Source organism: Notamacropus eugenii, chromosome 2, assembly GCF_028372415.1.
Source record: "Notamacropus eugenii isolate mMacEug1 chromosome 2, mMacEug1.pri_v2, whole genome shotgun sequence".
In the NCBI taxonomy this organism is placed as follows: domain Eukaryota; kingdom Metazoa; phylum Chordata; class Mammalia; order Diprotodontia; family Macropodidae; genus Notamacropus; species Notamacropus eugenii.
Window position 1 is genome coordinate 342,882,037 of NC_092873.1, and position 22,705 is coordinate 342,904,741.

Consider the following 22,705-nt stretch of genomic DNA (forward strand, 5'->3'; position numbering starts at 1 on the left):
GCACAGGGTATGGAAATGGAGTGCCCCTGTTCCAACAGGGGATATGTCAACTCAGAAGGAACCCACTGGGAACCAAAAAGGGAAACAAACAGGCAAGACCAGAGTGAGGGGCCAACTTACAGGGTGCGAATTCCAGTACAGAGAAGACCTCGCCCTTGGCGCTAGTGAAAGTGACCCCTGGCTTGCCACCACACTGCTGACAGAGCACTGGAGTCTCACTGGGCCACTCGGACCGAACAGGAGACTGAGCCTCAGCCTTTTCCTCCTTGCGCTCTGCCTCTGGCATAGCCTCCATTTTTTCTTCCTCAGCAATGGCCACATTGTCTAGCGTCTTTTTCAAATTTTCCTGCAGCTTCTTGATATCATCTAGAAATTTCTTCTCCCGGGTAGGCTTCTCAGGCTCCACAGTGGGTGAAGTGGGTGAACCAGTCAGGAGCTGTTCAACTGTCATGTTCTTGAGACTTTCCAGGATCTTGATGGCCTCCTTTAGTTCCCGGAAACTCTTTGGGGGCCCTTCCTTGCTAGCTTTCTCCATCAGCCCTGCCACAGGCGCAGCCATGGCAACGGCTCCCTGGATGGCAGCCGCTGCAGCCACAGCCTCTTCACTGATCACCACTCCCTTGTCCTCTTCAGTGGTGACTGGAAGCTCGGTAGGAGGCACGATGGGCTCATCTCCCTTGGGGTGCTCATCTTCCATCAGCCCATTGTCTGTTTCCCAGCTGTCACTTTCATCCTCCCACTCATCTGAGGAGGCCCCGCTGGTGCTGCCATCTACAGAATCGTAGTCTGACTCCTCAATCTCTGACTCGATGTTATACAAGTGCTGGGCAGAGGAGAGGAAACAACGGCAGCTCAGATTTTCAGTGTCTGGCTGTGGATGTCACATCCCCACCAATGGAAAAGCATTCTGAAGGGGCTCAAGGTGGGCTATTTACTTTAAGGGCTACGACGGCTTGTGCTCATACTCTACTGTTACATGACACGTATTTGGTACCTCGTTTCTTGATGGTGCTAAACTCAGGAATATTAGCCCAGCTTCTTAAATTTAGTTTGTTACAAACTGGCCTTCTCTAACCCATTCCCTGATTCTTTCATTTTCCGCCAAAAGGAGTTGAGCAGAGAGTACTGTCTGGATACCTAACCAGTGCTCCTGCTCCACCCTGGCCTGGGCTTCCCTTCTCTGCCTTGCTAAGCAGCTGCCCAACTGGGCTAAGGGGCCCAAGGGGAAAACCAAGGCAAATGAAGCTTGGGTCAGCTGACACTGCAGCAGTGTCCCCTTTGTGGAGACACACCAGGGAGCCTGGAACAAGTGACAGGAGGGGGAGGTGAGAACAGAGAAGACTATGTCACATACTGTTCTCTCTCCCCAGACAGCCTCAGATCGGATGGTTAAGATCCAAAACCTCCTCTAGCCTAGGACAGCTGGTCCATTAAAGTTATGGCATAAAATGGCAGAGAATGGAGTCAAGTAGTCACTTTACTTAGACTAGCAAGGAATGGGGATTTGGAAAGTACTTGTGTCTTGAACCTGCAATTTAACACCCAAAACACCTTTCCTTGCTATTGCTATTCAGTTCAGTTTTCACAGGAGCCTGTTTTTGTCAGAGAGTATCAGTTTATCTGTAATCTAAAAGTTCATATTTTCTTAAAACTGGTAAAAGGGAAACACTGGGTAAATGCAAAAAGGAGCCAAGCAAATTTGTAAAGTTTGTGAAAACGTCTGTGAGTCTAAAGATTTAGGGAAACTATTAAGAGAGAGTACTAAATTAGATAGGGCTGGAATGTGGAGTAACTTGGGGCAAAGCCAGAGGCGTGTTACACCTCTTTTCTTCTTCTTTCCTCTGTTTTCTTTTCCCAATCAGGCCTTCCTCCTTCATTACCTATCCAAGACCCTTCAAGAAACTGAAAAGAAAAACCTATCCCATTAAGTCTACTTCTGGGGTAGAAGGGGAAAGAGTTATGAAAAAGAGAAGGCTAAGAGTTTTTCTTTCTTATTTTCTAGTATAGGGAAGCAGAGAGCAGAACACAAAACCTTCTAATCAGACTACAGGCATCTAATCAATTCAGGTCTATTCAAGTCTCTCACCTGGGGTAAGATGATCGTTTTTGAATTGTCAGCCCATACTACTTCCACCTTGCTGCTGACATCTACACGAGCCACCTGGCCTACTGATGGCTGCAGGGCAAAAAAACAAAACAAAAAAACAGCCTGGGTCAACAGATTATCTTCTTAGGACACAACAGGAACATTGGATGAACTAGTAAGCTATCTTGTTGAAGGACTCAGGATCCAAATTTTGAATAGTTTAGGGAGTATCAGCACTGGAATTCACACTACATCAATACCTTCTGGGACCCCTGATTGGAGGGTGCAGAGAAGAGATCCTCCCAGAACCTCCATTTAAGGAGGATGACTGTATCTTGAAGACAGGGAGTGTCACCTAAGTGATTACTGCCTGAGATGAGGGTATAGGCCAAAAGTATGGGAAGATAGGAGGTAAACAGCTCAGAAGCAGGAGTAGAAATCTTAAGGTAGTACTAAGCTCATAAGATTTGCTTATTCAAAATCCGATTCTCCTTACCTACTGAATAAATGCAGATTGCTTAATCTGGAATTGAAGGTAGTACTGTGCAACTGAAAGAGCATTGGAAATCCTGTCTCTGGAGCTCATCAGCCATATGACCAAGGGTGAACCTGGAGTGCTCATCTTGTCTGCTGGGAAATCAACTGGGCCTCACAAACCTTATAGCATGTGCCACGAACAAGAGGCAGCTATAATCCTGATCCTTCCCTCTGGCTCTGCCCAGCCTCATGCACCTGTCAGTCTGGACGACCTGCAGTTTCTCAGACTTACTGCACTGGAATGACTGCTTATCCTGGGACCACCAAGGTTGCCTCTTAGTTGTTTTTCCTGATCAGCTCAGACCAAAGTTCTTGTTCTCTCTCTCTCAACTTCTATAGCATTTAGTCTATTGCTGGTTGAGGTCATCAGTATTTGTGGGTTACTTCCTTTACTAGACTCATTCAAGTTCAAAAGTAAGGATTAAAACTTGTACAATTTTGTATTCTCATGCTGCGCAGGCAGAGAGTGTTTTGGACATGAAGATGGAAAATGACCCTATCATTTCATACTGGGAATTCCCTTATGGAAACTCCCTCTGTCAACATAGGTTAGCACCTTCTCTCTTCAACTTCTAGTCTTAGTGCCCTAGAGCAACAAGTAACCAGGGCAGGGTCAAAGATGTGGCAGAGGCAGTCACTAGTGCCAGCTCTTCACCTAGCAGACCATATGACCTCTCTACCCCCATACCACTTTGTATATAGGGGTGCTGGGATATTTACTGAAATGCTACCAGAGAGGTGAAAGGTGAGTCATTCCCTTAAGTCTCAGACTTCTTCTTTTGCAGACTGGGAGTTTTAGCTGATCCTTTGGTCAACAAACTGACTCAGCATCTATGAGGTGTATGGAACTGAATTATATTTTGATATGATCACATCCTGTGTACTGGGGCCATCTGGCGGCAAAACCGGTGCCTGCAGTTGTTTAATTTCTGTAACCAGACTGGGAATGTATGGGTAGGAAGAAGCTTCAGTTTGCTGTGTGTAACAAATGGGGACCCTCTGTCATGCCCCACAGAGGCAGCTCTCCTTGCCCCAGGCTGCATTAATTGAACTGAGTGAGAAAGTAGACAGGTGGTCAACTGTACCTCATCTTCCTTGGGGCCAGCAGCACCTTCCTCAGCATTGCCTATTCGGATGACTATGTCTGTAGTCCGGAAACGAAAATCTGGGTGGTCAGCAATGTCATAAACGCTCACGTCCTCTTCTTCTCCAATTAGCTGCAATCACAAAGCAGACTGCTGTAGCCAGGTTATCCTCTAGATCAAGGACCCCTCACTCTTTCCTATACTATTCCCTCTAAGCAGAGTTCATTCTACAAGAGAAAGAAAGTTATACACTCACCTCCACATCATCCCCACTTGGCCGAAGTTTGAACCACTTCACCATGCAAGTTCGGCCAATGTGGTCCCCAGACTGTACTACCCCATAAACAGCTGGATCTGGACAACTCTGGGCTATGAATTCATAAGAAAGAAGGTGATTGGCTAAGAAATTCTAGGCCATAAATGCTCACCCCAACTCTCATCCTGAATTCTGGCATGAGATCCAATGTCTACCTCCTGCCTGATCCAGACCTTTTCTTCTCCTTGTCCCAAACCCTGCAATGTGTGACTATCTATTCTTCTGAGTAATCATAATTCCTTCAATCACTACCCTGATCCCGTTTTAACTTTAACAGAATCCTCCAAAATGACCTCTCTTTTTCTTTTGAGATTCCTAGCCCCTCCCAACAGGGGAGTGCACATTTAGGCTGCCCCTACCTCTCTTATCTACGACGAAGTCCCCTGGGCAGAATTCATTGTTGTCCAAGTGGTGCACAGGGAAGAGTTCATTTGAACGGATGTTGGTTTCCACGGTGCCATCCTGCCACATCACATCTGCTGAGGTCATTGTGGTCACCACCTCCACTGCCACCCTACCAGAATAGAGGCACCAGTGAGTTCAGATGTTGAGACTCATTCTCCCCCAGAAGACTCTCCCACAGACTAGAAAATATGGAATGCTCTAATTTCAGATTCTCTTGGAAGAACCAGAGGATTAATGCCTTGACATTAGAGACCCTATCTGTATTATCTAAGTCCTTTTCTATTCTCCAAGAAGACTGTGGACACAAATGGGCATAACAAAGGCTGCTGGGTCCTATAGGCCAACCCTGGAACTGATCATTTCCCTCTTCTAGGGCAGCTTATGCAGTACCTCACCCACCAACTGACTACAAGATACTCGAGGGGGGCTCTTTCTGAGCTGGTGAGTAGCTGAGGGTCCCCTGCTCCTAAAGTGAGTATGTGAGCAATAAATGAGATAGTGGGCTCAGTTGTCTTGCAGACTGAATCAGGTTAATTAAACTAGACCCCTGTCTCAACATCTTTACTTACCTGTCTCCTGGCTTGAATTCTCGAGATACCTTAGTCTTCTTTTTCTTGTGCTTCCGCTTCAAGTTTTTGATAGACAAGGGGATGCTCTTTTTCCGACCAGGGCCACTGCCACTCTGGGAGGAGGCAGTAGAGCTAGCTGAAGAAGTCACTGAGCTCGTGTCATCTGTATCATCAGCTGCCTCATCGTCTGCATCCTGTTCCATTGACTGCAGCCTGTAGTCTGTGGCTCCTTCTTCCTTGAGCAGAAATGGCGGCTGTTGTTCCATAGTGTCATCAGATCCCTCTAGACCTTCATCCTGAATTTCAGCTGGGTTGATAGAGCCATTGGGAGACTCATCAAGACTGGATGGATCTCTTGCTTCACTCTTGGCTCTGGTTTCCCCTTTATCAGGGTCCCCATCAGGATGATCCCCAGGGCCAGGGGAATCTGGGGAGCAGGACATGATCTTCACAATTTGCTTCTTCAGCAATCGCTTTACCTGGAGAGGTTGAGACATGGAGGAAAGAGAAGAACTAAGGTCAGAAAGGCCCAATATCCAGTTCAGAATAACCCAGTAGAGCTAGGACTGCTTGGCCAAGAACAACCAGCCCAAATAGTATATAGATTTGCAAAAGAATAAATGAATACGGAAAGAATGAGGCAGCTGCTCACCAAGGGCTAAGACCCAAACTTGCTCTGTACCTCCCTACTGCTGCTGAAAATGGATGAGCTACCCATTCCCAACTTGATGGCTGTACCTTTTTGGCCACAAAGCCCTCACCCAGGACACAGTTTCTTTCAGGGCATTCACAGGTAATCTTGGCTGGCTCCACCTTGGCTGGGAAGACATAAAGACAACGCTCCCCAAGTTGCCGCTGAGCATGGTCAAAACACCCAAGACGTTTTACTCTGTGAAAGGGAATTAGGAAAGATAGTAAGGGAGCTGAGATTCTGAGAGGGAGGCATTGTTCTATGCTTTCCTCTTGTGACTGAGTTGAAAGTCTTGAGGAGATTTGCTGGGGTCAACACTTTGGGGCCTGAAGAAAAAGGGAAACTAAAGACTTACCTAGACAGATTCTCCTGTGTGATGATTGAAGGTGGGGGACTGACACTGTCCGTGCCTCCTGGACAGAAACTTTTGGTGATCCACGTGACTTTCAACTCTACAACCTGTACCTAGGGTGGATGGTAAGGACCAGTATTAGAACAGATTCTTAGTGACTTCAATTAAAAAGAGCTTTGTGGAAAGCTTTGCTCTCTAAAGCTCAGCTGGGACTTGGGAACTAGCATACAAACTTGGAATATGAAACTTCATACTAATAGGCTCTGGACTAGTTCTAACTCTGAAGTGATATCCGTTCTCCAAAGAAGAAACAGTCATAGGATGTTAAAGCAGGAAGGGCCATTAAGGAATTTAGTCCAACTCTATTTTACAGCTGAAGAAACTGAGGCCCTCCAGAGGTGATGTGATTTGTCTAAAGTCACAAAGCTAGTGGCAAAATTAAGACTGGAATTATCTATTTAGAGATGGACAGAACCTTACAGACCACCTGGTCCAACCCCCTCATTCTACAGATACAGAAACTGATGCCCAGAGAAGTTGAGTAATTTGTTCAAGGCCATTATTGTTAATAAGTGGCAGACTTAGGATTTGAACCCCCAGGTCTTCTAACTCCAAATTCAGCAATCTTTCCACTACACTAGAACTTTGGTTGCCTAACTTCCAGTCCAATGTAAGAGAGTTGTCTCTACTGCATCATTCTTCATCTTAATGCATAGAAGGGACATTAAATCATATATTTTTCTGCCTTACAAATTACATATTGTTAACCTTAATCAGACTATTATAAGCCATACTTAGAAAGATTCCCTAACTGACAAGAATCCATTCTGTCATCAGACACCTAGCTTCCTATAGTAAACCTCTTTGCCATAAGACTTCTAAAAAAAAATCAAAATAATTCTGGGACTTGATAGCCCTGAGATAAATTAAATCAAAACATTATTTCTCCAGAGAGTCCCTTTTCAAGACTGCAAAGTAATCCCTGATTGATCCTACCTCCTCTACTACCACACGGAATTTGCTTTTGGTGCTAAGCACAGGCTTGACACCTGACAGCCACTGTACACTGGAGAAGACCTTGGAGGGGCCAATAAGCACCTGGCCTGGGTAGAAGCCATAAGAATCATCAAAGAAGAGGCCCTGCAGAAGTAATGAGAAAAAAGTGCATTTTCAGCAAGGAGTATTCCTGATAGCAGTCCACCCATGAACTAGATACACACACACACACACACACACACACACACACACACTCACACAGGTACCATCTCACATGTTCACCTCACTATTCCCCAAGACAAGTCCTCATGCATCAGGAAGCCATGCCCTTGCAATTGGAAGGGGACATTGGTGAGTTGTCTGCTTAGCAGTACCCTTTCCTCTGTAGGCCCCAAACTCTGAGGACAGAAGGAAGAGTTTCTGAACCCTAAGAAGCTTCTCCTGGAAAGGGAAAGTTACCGAGTCACTGACGTGGGGGCAAACATCATAGAGCTTGGCACCATCTTCTGTGCTCATGGAACATCTGGAAACAAAACAGATTCAAAGTCTGAACACAAGACTTGAGAAAGGGGACTTAGGTATTCTTTGCTAGGTGACACACTGTGTGGAGTCCCTGAGGTGGAGCAGGACCCAGGAAAACAGCTACTTTGCTTATCAGGACTAATTTAGGTTACTAAGCAAAATAGATACTGGTAAAGAGTTATTATCAATGCTTTCAACATACCAAATCATTTTCTTCCCTAACCACCCAACTTTCTCAGCTAGGGAAAGAACCTTTGCTAAACTAAACAGAAAGCTAACCTGAAATGCGAGAGTTAACCAATTTTAAAGCTTTTGAAAGTATTCTCATCTTAAACATAATCTTGAAACCAGGCTGCTCCAGGTCATTCTTACAAAGAAGCAGGAAGAAACAAAGAATAAAAATCAAACAACACAATAGGAACCTGGCAGAAGAGACCAGCATTGGGTTGGGTTCAAGGATCCAAAGGGATAGGGTTAGCAACTGGACATGTGATTTCTTTGATACAAGGAACTCCTAGAAAAGGAAAATCCTTCTACCAATGCATACTGGCACCTTCTCTTCCACTTAAAGATTTAAAGGGCTAGCAAGAGCAGACAGAGGTTAAGTGACTTGTCCAGGGTCCAGGGTCACAAAGCCTGAATTTAGCCCAGATGTTCCTGCCTCTGAGGTCAGTTCCCTATTCATTATGCCATGTTGTCTCTCCTACTCAATAGAGCTGCCCCAAATACATGAAATATCTGTCACTGTCCTACCACAGGAACCTTTTCATCAGAATTTCCCTAAAAAACCCCTTAACTCTTCTCCTTCCCAGGGTTGTTGGGCTCCTCTGAGTGGAAGGGAAGGATCTACCTACAGGTAGGTGAGGTACCTGGCTCCATTGGACAACTTCAGGATTATCTGGTTCTTCAAGTCATAGACCTTCCCTAGCCAGCAGTCATAGGCAATATAGTCCCCATACATGAACGGCTGTTGATCAATCAGAGAAAGTAGTTGTAAGAGATGACATAGAATGTGTGTGCAAACTAGTTTGAAGATCTTAGTGATAAAACAGTGTTCATCATCCTATTGTGGCAAGGAGTGGACCTCATTAGTTTGTTATGTGGAAAGAAGGTTGTCACTGACCCTGATATGGAGCAGACACTAATAGAACAGAAATTTTCTCCGAGAGCCCTTAATTAGACCTCAAAATGAGGTACTAGAGGAAGTATTATGACACTGTATCTGAGAACTGTTCACTCTGAGGGAGAGACAAACAAGCTCAAAAGGGAGAAGGACATGTTACGTATTTTGACCCTTTAGTCAGCTACATTTGGAGAAAGAATGGGAAGGAAGCAACGTCCTCACTCTAGAGGGGGCAGCTGGACCCAGGAGAGAAGAAGATAGGATAGCAGTTGTCGGGGGGAAGAGCCCTGAGGCCTGGTTTACCCAGATATGCTGCAGGTCCTTGCTGTTGACAGGGTAGAGGATACAGTTGGTACCAACAAGTTTCACTGCACAGTCTATGTTCACATCAATCACAGTCCCACACTGACTATCCTAAAAACAAGGATACACAAGTTTCAGAGTTATAGGCAACAATGACAGATACTACTAGGACCCCAAACCTTAAAGCCAATGGAGCCCTACACTGGGGAAATTCTATGGCAGGGGACTCAGATACAGGTACTGTTGAGGTCAGACCTTGACATCATTTCTCTACACAGTCCTAAATATTTAAGACTCTTCATTAGTAAAGACTGATATTTAGGGAAAACGCACAAGGCTATACAATGTAGCACTTACACTTGAGCTCATGTGTCGGACTACATCACGGGGCACCACAGAACGATCCTCTAATTTCAACTGCAGAAGAAACAGAAAAGTACATATGTGAAAACAACCTCTGAAAGTCACTATTGTCTATATTTTTGATCAAATTAAATGTCATGAATAAGAAAAATCTACAGATCATCTAATATTTCATTTTAGCCAACAGGAGCAAATTTATTTGAGTTTCTTTCTTTCATAAAAAAAACAAACAAACTAGCAAAAGTATTACTGAATAACAAAAGGGCTAAAAGGTGGGCATCTTGAGGAAGGAAGAGATATAAGAGGCCTAGATGTGCTTCATGGTCCCTAAAAAACTGAGCTTTAAATGTATATGGAGCCTGCAATTAGGTTACAAGATCACCTTGGTATTCTGAAACAATTCTAATCATTGGATACCATGCATTCTAATCTGGGTTATCCCTCCCAACCAGCTGCAACCCCTACTGCTTATCTAAGGGGCAAAAGTATGAAAGGGGTCTGCTGAGTAACTCTCAAGGAAACATGCCCTTGGAGGATGGCCAACTACAAAAAAAGCATCTGACACAGTGATCAATAAACATTCACCATAGTCAACAGCAGCAATGACAACCAGTGTCTTTCTCACACGGGTGCCTGCTTGTCCCTCTGTCTCTCTGACAAGCGTTAATTCTTCATCCCTACAATACCTGGTGGGAGACAGCTTTCTATCTGGTCAATTTGGGAACCAATCTAATCTACCCTATTTCTTAAACCCTGAAGTTGCTCCCAGGTAGACAATCTCCATTACTAGGGTGATAGCTGTATTTTCTGGAGAGCCACAATTCCTCTTCCCAACAGGAAACAACAGATGATCATTAATGCTTGGTTATTAGGATTCAAACTATGGAGTGACAAGTCACCACAACCCTGAGGTGGAAGCGATGTCTCACCCACCTAGCCTCACTGCTTACAACCTTAGGAAGCAACCAAACATGAATCTTCTCAATTCTGTATCCCCGAAACACTGAATTATCCTGTTGCATAAGACAGAAAAACATCAATGTGCTTCACAAAGGTGCTGGCCTTGGGAGCAAGATTAGGATAGATTCTTTTCATAGTAGGGCTTCATCCTTACACAGGAGAGGGAAAGCACTTTATATACTACATGGCACAAAGAGTTCAATGGGTTTTTTCTAAGAACAGAGGTACCTATTCTAAATAAGATACAGCTGCTTTGAAAGTACAGGTGGCATACAAACTCCCAAGTGGGAGAGAGAGTTACTACCCCTGACAGCTGACAAACCTACTTTCCCAGCTTTCCAGAAAGGCAACCAAGTGTAAAACACTTAGAGTTATATTAACCTTCCCATAGTTAAGATGGGTGCCAAGAAGAAGAGATTTAGGATGTGACAAAAACAGATTTATCACATGTAACCCATCCCTCTGGGCTGTTCTTCCAAAATGAAATATCTTTAGTCTTTCCCAGGAGGAACATGTAGAAATATACAACAGTCCATGGATTTTGTCCTCCTACCTCCAACAACAACCACCACACAACACAAATGTACAGGCTGGGATCAGAAGTTGATCTATATGAATACGCAATATGGTATTAGTGACACTACAAGCAACAAGACTGTCTCTTTTCTGGATGCTGTGAATAGGGACACACAATCTAAGGTGGAAAACTGTTAAGAATAGGTATTATTTAGTGCCCAACAACCCATGTCACCATCCCTCCCCTAAGCTCAAATCTTTTCCTCCGGGTTCTTATACTATATGCATATCCTCTGGGATCAGTGAGACTAGTACCTACTGTTTGAGTCTGTTATGTCTATATTTTGACTTATCCTTTCTTCTTGGGCTGCTCAGTTCCTCTCACTTGGCCCTGTTCTCGCTCCCATCCTAGACTCTTGTGCCAGGTCCTGGGCTTGTCCCTTTCTCGTGATAGGAATAAAGAGGACAATCTAGTAATACTCTTTGTTATAACTATATGTGAGGGCATAGGGCTCTTTGAAGCTAATCTCAAAGTATTTATTAATTTATATTAATAAGTAAATTTAATTAATAAGTAAAATTAATTTATATTAATTGTCCACCTGGTGTCATTATTTGTTTCATCCTCTTCTGTAATGAGGAAGGGTCTAAATAGAAAATCTAATTATTTTTGACTCTATTTATAGATGAGAAATGAAGAATATGAATAGAAGAAGGGCTGGGTCCAAGTTTGAGATAGTAAATTTATTGTTTCTCCCATTCTGCACCAGTGATATCATTTCCCAACATTAAAAAGTCACAACTGTCACTTTCTTAAGTTTCTATGAAGTTGTAGTGCTAGAAAAACCAAACCAGGAATTGAGCTCTGTGGTAGGAAAAGGATGTCCCAGTACTGTACTGAAATGACCAGGGGTTGCCTGACTTGCTTAGGGATTCCTGAAATTAGAACCTAGCTCTCAAAGTTCCTTTCCTCTCCAATTGAATCTCTTCATCCTCATCTCTATTTTTCAAGAGCTGCCATGAAAAGAGAATGAGCAATATTGCAGAAGGTACACTAAACCATTGCACAGGCTTACTCAAAGCATTTACTTTATCACTGCATCCTTAAAAGGATACTATTTCCAATGTACTGAGTGAGAAACTTGAGGCAAACAGTTACATAAGCAATGGATTAAAATAGAGATACAAAGAACATCTAAGAGGTGAAAAACTGGTAGAGTATCAACAAGACGGCTGGTTCTTGAAAAATAAGCTACTAACATAGGGAGAATTAGTTTATCAGGTTGCAGGAGATAGAACTTATTAAAAACTTTGCCTTCATATTGTGGTATAGGCTGGAGTTCTTAATAGAAAGTTTGACTGCTCATCAGACTTTGAGCCTCTAAGACAGTGATTCCCCAACCTTTTTGTGAAGAGGAATTATTTTTTTGTACTGCTGAAGCTTCAAAATCTTTTTTTGGCGGGGAGGGTGCAGAGAGAAACATGAAATGAAAGATGGGTGTTGACAAAACACTTATAAAGGGGGAAGGTGTGGTAAAGGGTGGTTGTAGTGGGGATTAGTATGATAGCAGTAACCAATGGATCCCAATGTATTGGGTTGGGAATCCTTTTTCCTAAGGACTAAAGAAAAAGACAGATCAAGCAAATTCTCTTTAGCCACGGAAACATATGGTCATCTCTCAGAAGAGAACAATCTCACCACAGATTTCTGATGATGGGGCTGAGTGAATTATATACAGAGTGTCCCAGAAGTCTTAAAACTGCACTAAGACTTTTGAGATATTTTGTAGAGCTACATTACCTTCTTTATTAAAATAAATTTAATTTCAACTTACATTAGCAAGTACCTATATTTACATATATAAACAAGAGTAAAAGAAAATCAGAAAAACAAAATTAGGTAAATAATTTAGTGGTTTTCCTAAAGTGTTCGAGTCTGACAGTGACAGAAACAGAATTAGGGTCAGAAATGGAACTCTAATTCTAGGTCAGTGTCCTATCCTATCAAATAAACTCTAGTGGCTCTTTATTCTAAGATCAAATATAATTTCCTCTGTTTGATTCTTAAAGTACTTTACAATGTGGTCTCAATATGACCTTTCCAGACTTATTTTAACCTACTTCCCTTCATGTATAACAACAGTACAGCTAATCTGACCTCTTCATTGTTTCTTACTCATGATGCTTCCTCTCCCTTCTCCATGACATTGCACTGGCTATTCCTTATAATTGGAATTTACTGCTTCCTCACTTCCACCTCTTAAAATCTCTTTTGAGGGTGAGGTCAGGTACCATCTTCTACATAAAGTTTATCCCTGATGCCCCTAGTTGCTGTTGCTCCACCCTCCTCCCCCATTATTTTAAATCTGTTCTGTATATATTTACATATGTAACACATTCTCTTCTTTGGCTACAGTGTAAGCTCCTTGAGGCAGGAGTTGTTTCACTCATCTCTGTGTCCCACCCATCAATCAATAAACATTTATTAAGTGCTTATTATATGCCTGGCACTGTGTAATATAGTAAGTCTGGAGGTACAAAGAATATACTGTCCTCAAAGAGTTCACATTCTAATAAGCTGAGGTTGGGGGAGAGAGGCAGAGAACAACATGTACACATAGAGGTATATAAGGTACTGAGAAAGGCCTCCTGCAGAAGGGGGCATCTGAGCTGAGTCTCGAAGGAAGCCAGGAACTCTAAGAGGTAGAAATGTCACGAAGTGTCACACAACAAGAATGTCAGTCTGGCTGAATCATAAAGAAGAGAGAGGGGAGAAATATAGGAGATTGTAAAGATAGGAAGGAACCAGGTTGTGAAGAGCTTTAAAAGCTAACAGAATAGTTCACATTTGATCCTGGAGGTGACAGGAAACCAATGGAGTCTAAGGGGATAACACAGTCAGACTCACACTTTAAGAAAAGGTATGCTATACTATAGCACTGGTAGCTGCGAGGAGGATGGGCTAGCTTGGAGATGAAATCTGAGGCAGAGATACCAATTAAGAGCTTTTGTAGTAGTTTAGGCTTGAATGAGGATGTGTCAAGAAAAGGGGAGGATGAGAGAGACATTTATAGAGAAAGAAATGACAAGATTTGGCAAGTGGCTGGATATATGAGGTGAAAAGTAGAGGACAACATCAAGGTTTTGAACCTGAGTACCCGGGATGATGGTGGTGTCCTCAATGATAATAAGGGATGTACTTTTTATAACTCTGCAAAGAGTTTTCCTGGGAAATAAAATAAGTTGTTTTGAATACTTGATACATTATAGGTGCTCAATAAATGCTTGTTGTTTGAAAGTATGTGTTCATAAATGTCCATGATTTATGTGTTGTTTTACAAGCAATAATAAAAGATATGTCTTCTGATTTCATGGAGTTGTCACCAAATCTCCCGCTTGTTTCCATGACCTTCTTGGAAAAAAACTTCTTTTTTCAGACAGATGGGTGGGAGAAGTGAGAGGGACTTTAACCCTTGATATGAAAAAAGTAATTCTTAGCCTTCCTGTTTCAGAGAAGTTATTATATCTGAATAATGAAGAATTCCCCCTCACCCCTCATGCCTTCAATCTGAAAGAAATAGAACATTGGAATTACAGAAACAATTTCTAATAAGACTGGTTCATTAGCACTAGAGGGCACTATGTAAGCAACTAAGTTCTCTTTAGGAGCCTGAGAAGTAAAGACAAACTGATTATCTGCTATTTATACCAGTATTCTGACAAAACTCAGGACAAATGGCATCAAATTGAATACAGAGTAACTGCCAAGGAAAAACAATAAAAAGCAAAATGTGTGCTGCATACAGAACAACACTGGAGGCAAACATCAAATTTTTTTCATTTGTAACATGGAAGGGTTGGACTGGTGATCTCTAAGGCCCCCCTTTCTATTCTAAAATCCTACAAACCTGAGCAACACAGGGGTCTCAAATCTCAAGCACAGCAATAATCAACAAGTGTCTGAGTAGCACTCGACATTTCTTGAGAGTCCTTCAGGGACCAATAAGCTTTGAGGGGCTGCTCAGAGCTACTGGTAGTCCAAGATAATGGATGTTTTTCTACTTCTAGGTTCTCCTAAAACAGGAAGGTTACTGCTTAGGTAGCTTTATTATGCTTGCCAAGATTTCTTTAGATTGGTTTTTCTCCACTGATTTTCTCAGCTTTATAAGAAAATATTGCTCATTATCATAAACCACCCTTCCTTGTAATAATTTACAGATGTATTTATATTCTAATCAGTGTTGCCTTTGGCAGGCATCTCTCACAAGTCAAATCTTACTAAAGTTCTTTCTGGGTTACTTTAGTATCCTTGTTGGAATAATTTATACAGTTTTAACTCTGATAGAAAAAATTAGTCAATGTTGATATAATTTCTATTGTCCAATTCCCATTTTTAATTTTCAATAGCTTGTTTAAATTCAGGACTAAATCTCAATTGCATGGTATGTCTTCTCACCCTTATTTTTTCTTGTTTATTATAAATTCTGATCTTAGCTGACAAGCTGATGGTCTGACTATGCATACAGGACTGACTCAGTGATAACTCCTATGTCCATAATTTGTTTTTCCTGTCAAAATGTAGTCAGTTTCATTCTTTGTGATGTTGCTTAGTGCTCCAAAGTGTTTAGCACCTACTCATTCTTCTTTTTTGGGGGGAAGTATTCATGATTTAAAGACATGGGGCTTCTGCATAATCTACAAGTCTTTGGCCTCTCTGATTCCTCTCTCCTTAGCCCTATTTTCCCATGTATTTCTTCCCATCCTTACCTTTTCTTACCATCAGACTATACTGATTTGATTTGGAGGGTCTTAAGTTCTTCACAGAATTTTTCCCTACTCTTCTCTCAGCAATTGATGCTGGTATATAAACTGCCATTATTTTCTTAGTAGTCTTTTTGTAAATATTTATCATTAGTATTGCAATGTGATGACCACACTTCATGAAATAATATTTCTCGTAGCTTTTTGGTGTATGTTAAAACTCACGTTGCCAGCTCCTCTCTTTGCCTCTCCAAGAAGGACCTATAATATATCATGCCTCTTAGCTACAACTTCCTTCTGATATTGTTAACAAGAATGTCAAGATAGCTATAATTCAGCTCCTCCAGCAACATGTCTACTCTCATCAGTCAATGGATAAGGACTTCACCTTGTTCTTTTGACCAACAAACAGTCAAACTGAATTTGCTGACTTCATGTGATTCTTAACATCTTCTGCCCTGTTCTCCTGCCTGTCTACTACTACATCACTGCAGGGGCAAAAGGGACACACAGGACTGCAGCATTTCCATGTTTTCCCTCTCTTTCAGTTTGCCACAACCAAAAAAGTTTCATCAACAAGTGAAGTCTACTGGTGATGTGTGTCTCTTTATTAGTTAAGCTGCTCGTTCCTCAGAAAACACACTGTATTTTCTACAATGTATTTAAATAAATATAATACAAAATAATAACAAAGTTAAAAAAAAAAGTAACTATTGAGTCCAAGGAACTGTGCTAAGGCCATAAAGATGATGATTAGAGTTCTTTTTCCAATAAAGAGCTTTGTTTTACATCAGAATATTTACATACAGACAAGTCTTGTTCCCTAACAGTTTAAAAGCTCTACAATGGGAAGAACTAACTTTTAAGTTTTATAACAGATGGTAGAGCATTGGACTTGGATTAGAGCCAATAAGGGGCCCTGAGTTTGAACTCTACCTCTCATGCTTACTAGCTCTGTGAACTTGGATAAGTCACTTAACCTCTTTGAGCCATAGTTTCCTCATCGACGAGAATAATACCAGCAGAAACTACCTTAGTGTTGTGCGGCCCAAATGAGATAATGTATGTAAAACACCATAAAAGCCACTATTCATATCATCATCTCTCCCCGTGCCTAGGACAGCAATGTAAATATCTATTGAACAGAACTGTTCAGGTTCTTAATTCTGTTTCACAAGCTCCATGTAGTAAAGGATGATGATACATGGCTAACTGTTAGGAACAACCACATTTAAAAACTCTCTATTCAAGCTCTATGGTTAAAACCAAATTTGGACATGTGATTTGTCCAGGGCTCTAAATCGTACCTACAGAGGGAGCTACTACTCAGAACAGGTGACACAGTATGTGGCTTGGTCCAGTGCATAATAGCCATCAGTTTATCTGAGAGTGAATAAGGTTCTAACTAACAGCAAAGCAAAACTGTGCAGGAGGCCCTGACTAGGGAATGGGGGTGAGATGAGGTCACTGGAAAAGTCCATGGTAATGGCTGAATCTAAGGAAGTACTAATGCTGCTATCCAGAAAATTCTGTAAATTCTATTCTACAGATATTTCAAAAGAATATTGCTGAAACCTGTTATCTAGGATAGGTCAATGAGCATTTATTTGCTTCTTATGCTCTCAATCTGGGATGTTACTACTAGGAAGTATTAATTGGCCCCTGCTTTCAAGGAACTTACATGTATTGGCAAGACAAAACATATATATATGGGAAACAGAGAATAAACTGAGTAAGGAGATGTGATCACTTGCATGTGGGAAGGTAGGGCTGATTCCAGGAGAGAGAACTGGCAGCAACCTGAAGGCCTTCACATGGCCTTTCTAACCCGGCAATACAAAGAACCAAGCCAAACACCAGCGATGAGGTTAACCCAAGGTCAATCTCACCCCACTGTGAGCCCATAGCCTCTTTACCTGGCCCATACTGGAATTATCTCTGCACAAACTGCAGACCAAAAAAGCTTGTGATCAGTGCTAGGACAATACAGCACAATTGCAACACTGCCTACGTAAACCTCAGCTACTGTGTCTCTGCTGGAATGGTCTCGAGGAATGGCCCCTGTAGGGGACATAGAAAGGAAAGCCAAGTTGCCCCAATAAACGGAATGGTACCCAGGTTACAAGGGCAGCAGAGCTCTTTGGGATTTCAGGCTGTAATCCTCAATCTCTGAAGGTTTTGTAGGATCTGGTGTGTAATCTGTGTTCCCTCAAACACAAGTAACAGAGTCTCTTCAGTTTCGCTGTCACTTACCTCTGTCCCAGGTTAGTAAACCTGACTTTCCAAAAGAGTGAGAAAGCAGTGTGCAATTCCCAGGCACTAAGCTGCAGTTTGTAAAATGAGCATGAACACTTCTAAAGTGAACATTTTGGGGCCGTTCTCCCTCTTTCCAGAAGTTTGACTGACTAGAAAATAGTGACTCACATCTTACTTTCTGTTCTGCTCCTGTCAAACCCAGTTTTAGCCTATCTCTCAGGACCAAAATACTACATTCTGTCTTCCACTTCTGCAAGTGAATAGCTATTTGTGATTCTTTGAATCTTCTACCCATTCTTTTCTCTGATCTCATCAAAGGTGGCAGTCATACTATCAGTGATGATTTTATCCCAAGTCTATTCTACAGCCCTGACTGTAACTATAACTGTCCTACCTACATGAGGAGCTCTATGCTTCTCCCATATATGCCCACAGCGCAGCAAAATAAATAAAATAAAAATTCTAGCTAGAAATTATAGCTACTCTTACCAGTACTGAGGAGATAGCTGGGGAGGAATATAAAGTTAAACAAAGTTCATCAAAGGCTACTCAAGGACTCTCTTACACTCAATTTTAATAATTCAGTTTCCTTATACATTTAGGCACATTAAATCTCTTTCATTCTTGAGTTGTTTCACAGAAAACTCTAGTTTTTCGAGAAGTACAGTATCATTCTTCATTCTATTATAGTCATGTTCCCCATTACAAGTACTCCTGTTACCAAGTGGACTTCACTTCTGGGGAGAAGCAATCCTGGTTAGAAATGGTGTACCAGAAAGATACTTTACAATGCAGTCTGACAGACTGAGGAAGGCTTAAACAAACCAATAATTCCACTCTCCTATGAAAAACTGTGAGCAGAGAAAAAACAAGTTCTACCTGAAACTGAATCACCTTCCAGTTTATCAAAATAACTGTAGTTACTATTTTAAGGCTGATGAAACTAGTATCTAAAATGGGTTCCTGGGTCTTACCTGGGACACAACTAGGATTGTGGTCTCATATGTACATATATACATAGAGCAATACTATCCATTTATAGAATACTGGATCTAAAGTCAGAAAGACTCGAATTCTAAATCTGGCCAGACATTTACTAGTGTTATGACCCTGGCTAAGTCAGGGGAAAGGAAAGGAATAAGTATTTATATAGTGCTTACTATGTGCCAAGTACTGTGCTAATAAGTGCTTTACAAATATGATCTCACCTAAATTTCCCAACAACCCTGAAAGGGAGGAACTGTTATTCCCCACCCTGCTTTATAGTTGAGAAAATTGAGGCAAACAGAGGTTAATTGACTTGCTCAGAGTCACACAGCTAGTAAGGGTCTGAGGCTGGATCTAAATACATGCTGTTTTTTTACTCCAAGCACTGTATCTCCTAACTGCCTCTAATCCCTTAACCTGTACCTCAGTTTCCTCATCTGTAAAATGGGAATAATTAATAGCATCTACCAAAGATGTTGTAAGGACAAAATATTTGTAAGGCACTTTGCAAACCTTAAAGTGCTATGTATTGTCTATTAATATTACATGTATGTGTTTGTGTGTGCATATATGTTAAGAGTGACATATATATACATATATTTTTAAATGAATATAAGAACATAAGAAGTACTTGGGGAAGGCAAAACACATCTAATGCAATAGCCAAAAACAAAGTAAGTTTGAAGCAGTATTTGTACTTCATTTGCAAAAAATGTCCCTCTTTGGTCAGTATAGCCTCAGATTTCTAAATGAAGTTCCTGCTCCTGTTCTCCCTAGGAGCCTGACCTCCCCTCTATTTGTTGGGTCAGTTAGTCATCTCTGTGATGGATTGTTTAACAGACTCTACAACCATTACACAGCAAATAGCGTCAGGAGGAAAAAGAAATCACACAAATTTCCAAGAGCTCAGACCACCGGTCAGCACGTCCAAGGGTTCAGGCCCATTACTTTCTCTTGACATGGAGTCAAGTACAAAGAGGTCAAGTTATCTTAAATTACACTGGACAAAGCACCCTGATGCTCAGAACCACAAAAGTTTATTGTATGATGCTTTTACTTGCTGGTAAATATGGTATGAAGAAAGATCATTCTCACTTATAGTCCTACTGTAATCTTCATTAGTCAGACAGATTACATTTGGAGCAGTGTGTTCAGTTCTTGACACAAGGACCCTCACAGGCCACCTAGTCCAACATTTTCATTTTATACATTGATAAGCTGGAGAGGATCCAAAGGACAATCAGGATGTTGAAGGGCTTTCAGTTCATGTCATAAGAGGATAAGTTGAAGGAACTAGGGCTGTTTACCCTGGATAAAAGAGGGGGACTGGGGGTGGGGAGGGAACAAACAGAAGATGATTACTGTCTTCATTATCTTCAGGACTGTCATATGCAAGAGGGAACAGATTTGTTCTATCAAGCTCCAAAAGGCAGAACTAGAAGCACTAGGTTCAGGTTGCAAAGTGCCAAATTTAGGCTTAATGTAAAGAAAAACTTCCTAACAATTAGACTGATTTAAAAATAGAACAAGCTACATGGAGGGTAGTGGTTTCTGTTTCACTGGAGGTATTCAAGCAAAGGCTGGATAAACTACTTATAAAATATGTTGTACTGGTGGTACCTTTCTGGTTAAGGACTGGACAACATGGTCATCAATGTCCTTTCCAACTTTGGGATTCTGTGATTGTATAGTACCATCTTTATTTAGAAAATGTCATTCTTAATTAGTGAGGGGTCAAAATATACAAAAATATTTACTGTAGTTCTTTTCATTACAGCAGAGAATTAAAAGCTAAAGTAATACATATCATTTGGGGAATGGCTGAACACATGAGAATATTATTGTACTGTAAGAAGTTACAAAAGGGATGATTACAGAGAAATGTGGGAAGATTTGGTGAACTGCTACAAAGTAAGCTGAAATGGAATTTATACAACAACAACGTTTTTTATTATTGAGTTTATTTATTTTCAGTGTTCTACAATCACTACCATTTTTTTTCCCCTCCCTCCCCTAGATGGCATACAATTTTATATAGTTCTACACATACATTCCTATTAAATACTTGTTTTGTTTTTTAAAAAAATGACCAAAAAAACACTGAAAGACTTAGTAATTGATCAATACAATGACCAACTGCAATTCCAGAGGAATGATAATGAAGTATACTACCCCACATTCTGACGTTATGGACCCAAGTTGCAGCATAAGATGTACAATTTCAGACATGGCCAATCTGAGAATTTGGCTTGAATATGTGTAGTGATTACAAAGTGTTTTCCCAAAAAAACTCTGAGGGCATAGGTAGAAAGCAGAAGCAATAGGTGCTTAATAAATGGTTAACTGATTAAAACTGGTAACTTGAACTTCCTTCCCTCTTAAAAAAAACAACAAAAACAGGTGAACACCAAATCCTCCAAACTACCATTACAGCATTAACCCTGAACTAACCCTATATTTAAGCCATGTCTAGACAGATGTGCTGAACATGTAAACAAAGTGCCAGGTCAGTATTAGCTTCTAGAACACAACACCCAGATGCCAGAGGCCCAGATCTGACTCAAGTCAGTAACTATTAAACAACAATAATCTAGGTCTTAAGAACCAGAATTATTTTCTCTATAAATCCAGGGTAACTTGGAGGACATGCTGCCAACATTGTATTTTCAAATACAGATAACTGCCTAAAAACCACATGGCTCTGCTTAGCTCTCTCCCCTGTGGCCAGAGTTCGATGCCTTTTTACCACCACCTCTTAGTCTCCTTGGCTTCCTTCAAAACTCAGCTCAAATCCAACCAATTCTAGGAGGTCCTTCACAGTTCCCACAATACTAATGCTTTCAGTACATTTCCCACCAGATTGCTCTCTTGTATTTCATCACTGTCTCCAGAAACTCATTATCCAGCAAGAGGAATTCAACTCTAAAACTCATACTCACTAAGTACTCTGCTTTGAGTGGTCAGTGGATGGCAGAAAGCTCCTTCCACACCCTCCAGTTAAGGAAGGGGGGGGACCCAAGGCTCCACTAGGCAGGCAGAACTTCAACATGCCCTAGAGTCAGGCACCTTTTTCCTGCTTTTAGCTTCTTTTTAGGTATTGTCTTCCTTCATTAGATGGCGAGCTCTAGGAGGGGAGGGACAGTCTTTTGCCTTTCTATCCCCAAGGACTAGCATAGAGTCTGCCACATAAAACGTATTTAATAAATGGGGGTTGTTGTTCAGTCATTTTTCATTCATGTCTAACTCTTCATGACCTTATTTGGGGTTTTCTTGGCAAAGATATTGGAGTGGTTATTTTACCAATAAGGAAACTGAGGCAAATAGGATTAAGTGACTTTTCCAGGTTCACACAGCCAGTAATTTTATGAGGCCAGATTTGAACTCAGAAAGATAAGTCTTCCTGACTCCTGGGGCCTGGCACTGTAACCATTGTACCATCCAGCTGCGCCAATAAATGTTTACTAAGTCTAACAAATGTTTATTGACTAATGCCTTCTCCTTTTACAGATTACCTTCACCTACTCGGTATCTATCTTCTATAGTTATCTGCATGATTGTCTCCCCTATTATAATATATGCTCCCTGAAGGCAGGGGCTACTTTTTTGCCTTTCTATCTTTCTGGGCACAGTGCCTGATAAATATTAAGTATTACTAAATGCTTGATGGCCTAGTCAGGGTGGAGAACCTTTGACCTTGAGGCTACATGTGGCCCTCTAAGTCCTCAAATGTGGCCCTTTGACTGAACCAAATATCAGGTCATTTTCAGTTTCCAGACATAACATCTTCCATTTCTTCCCTCTTTCCACCATATCCACCCTAACTCCAAAATCATTCACAGTGTTATGATTTTTTACTCACTAAGCCCCAAACAACTCA

General features: G+C 41.4%; 1 protein-coding gene across 1 annotated transcript in view; it reads right to left on the reverse strand.

The window, feature by feature from the left end:
* The window catches only part of UBE2O (ubiquitin conjugating enzyme E2 O), a 72,357-nt gene that overhangs the window by 4,178 nt on the left and 45,474 nt on the right, over positions 1–22,705 (reverse strand). Inside the window, exons 2-14 of the mRNA XM_072645797.1 lie at positions 9,343–9,402; positions 8,986–9,096; positions 8,429–8,526; positions 7,497–7,560; positions 7,038–7,181; positions 6,045–6,154; positions 5,737–5,887; positions 4,999–5,477; positions 4,384–4,538; positions 3,965–4,077; positions 3,709–3,840; positions 2,087–2,176; positions 121–823 (exon numbers count right to left, since the gene is read on the reverse strand). Of these exons, the coding sequence (XP_072501898.1) occupies positions 121–823; positions 2,087–2,176; positions 3,709–3,840; positions 3,965–4,077; positions 4,384–4,538; positions 4,999–5,477; positions 5,737–5,887; positions 6,045–6,154; positions 7,038–7,181; positions 7,497–7,560; positions 8,429–8,526; positions 8,986–9,096; positions 9,343–9,402 (2,410 nt within the window). The remainder of the gene's footprint in view (positions 1–120; positions 824–2,086; positions 2,177–3,708; positions 3,841–3,964; positions 4,078–4,383; positions 4,539–4,998; positions 5,478–5,736; positions 5,888–6,044; positions 6,155–7,037; positions 7,182–7,496; positions 7,561–8,428; positions 8,527–8,985; positions 9,097–9,342; positions 9,403–22,705) is intronic.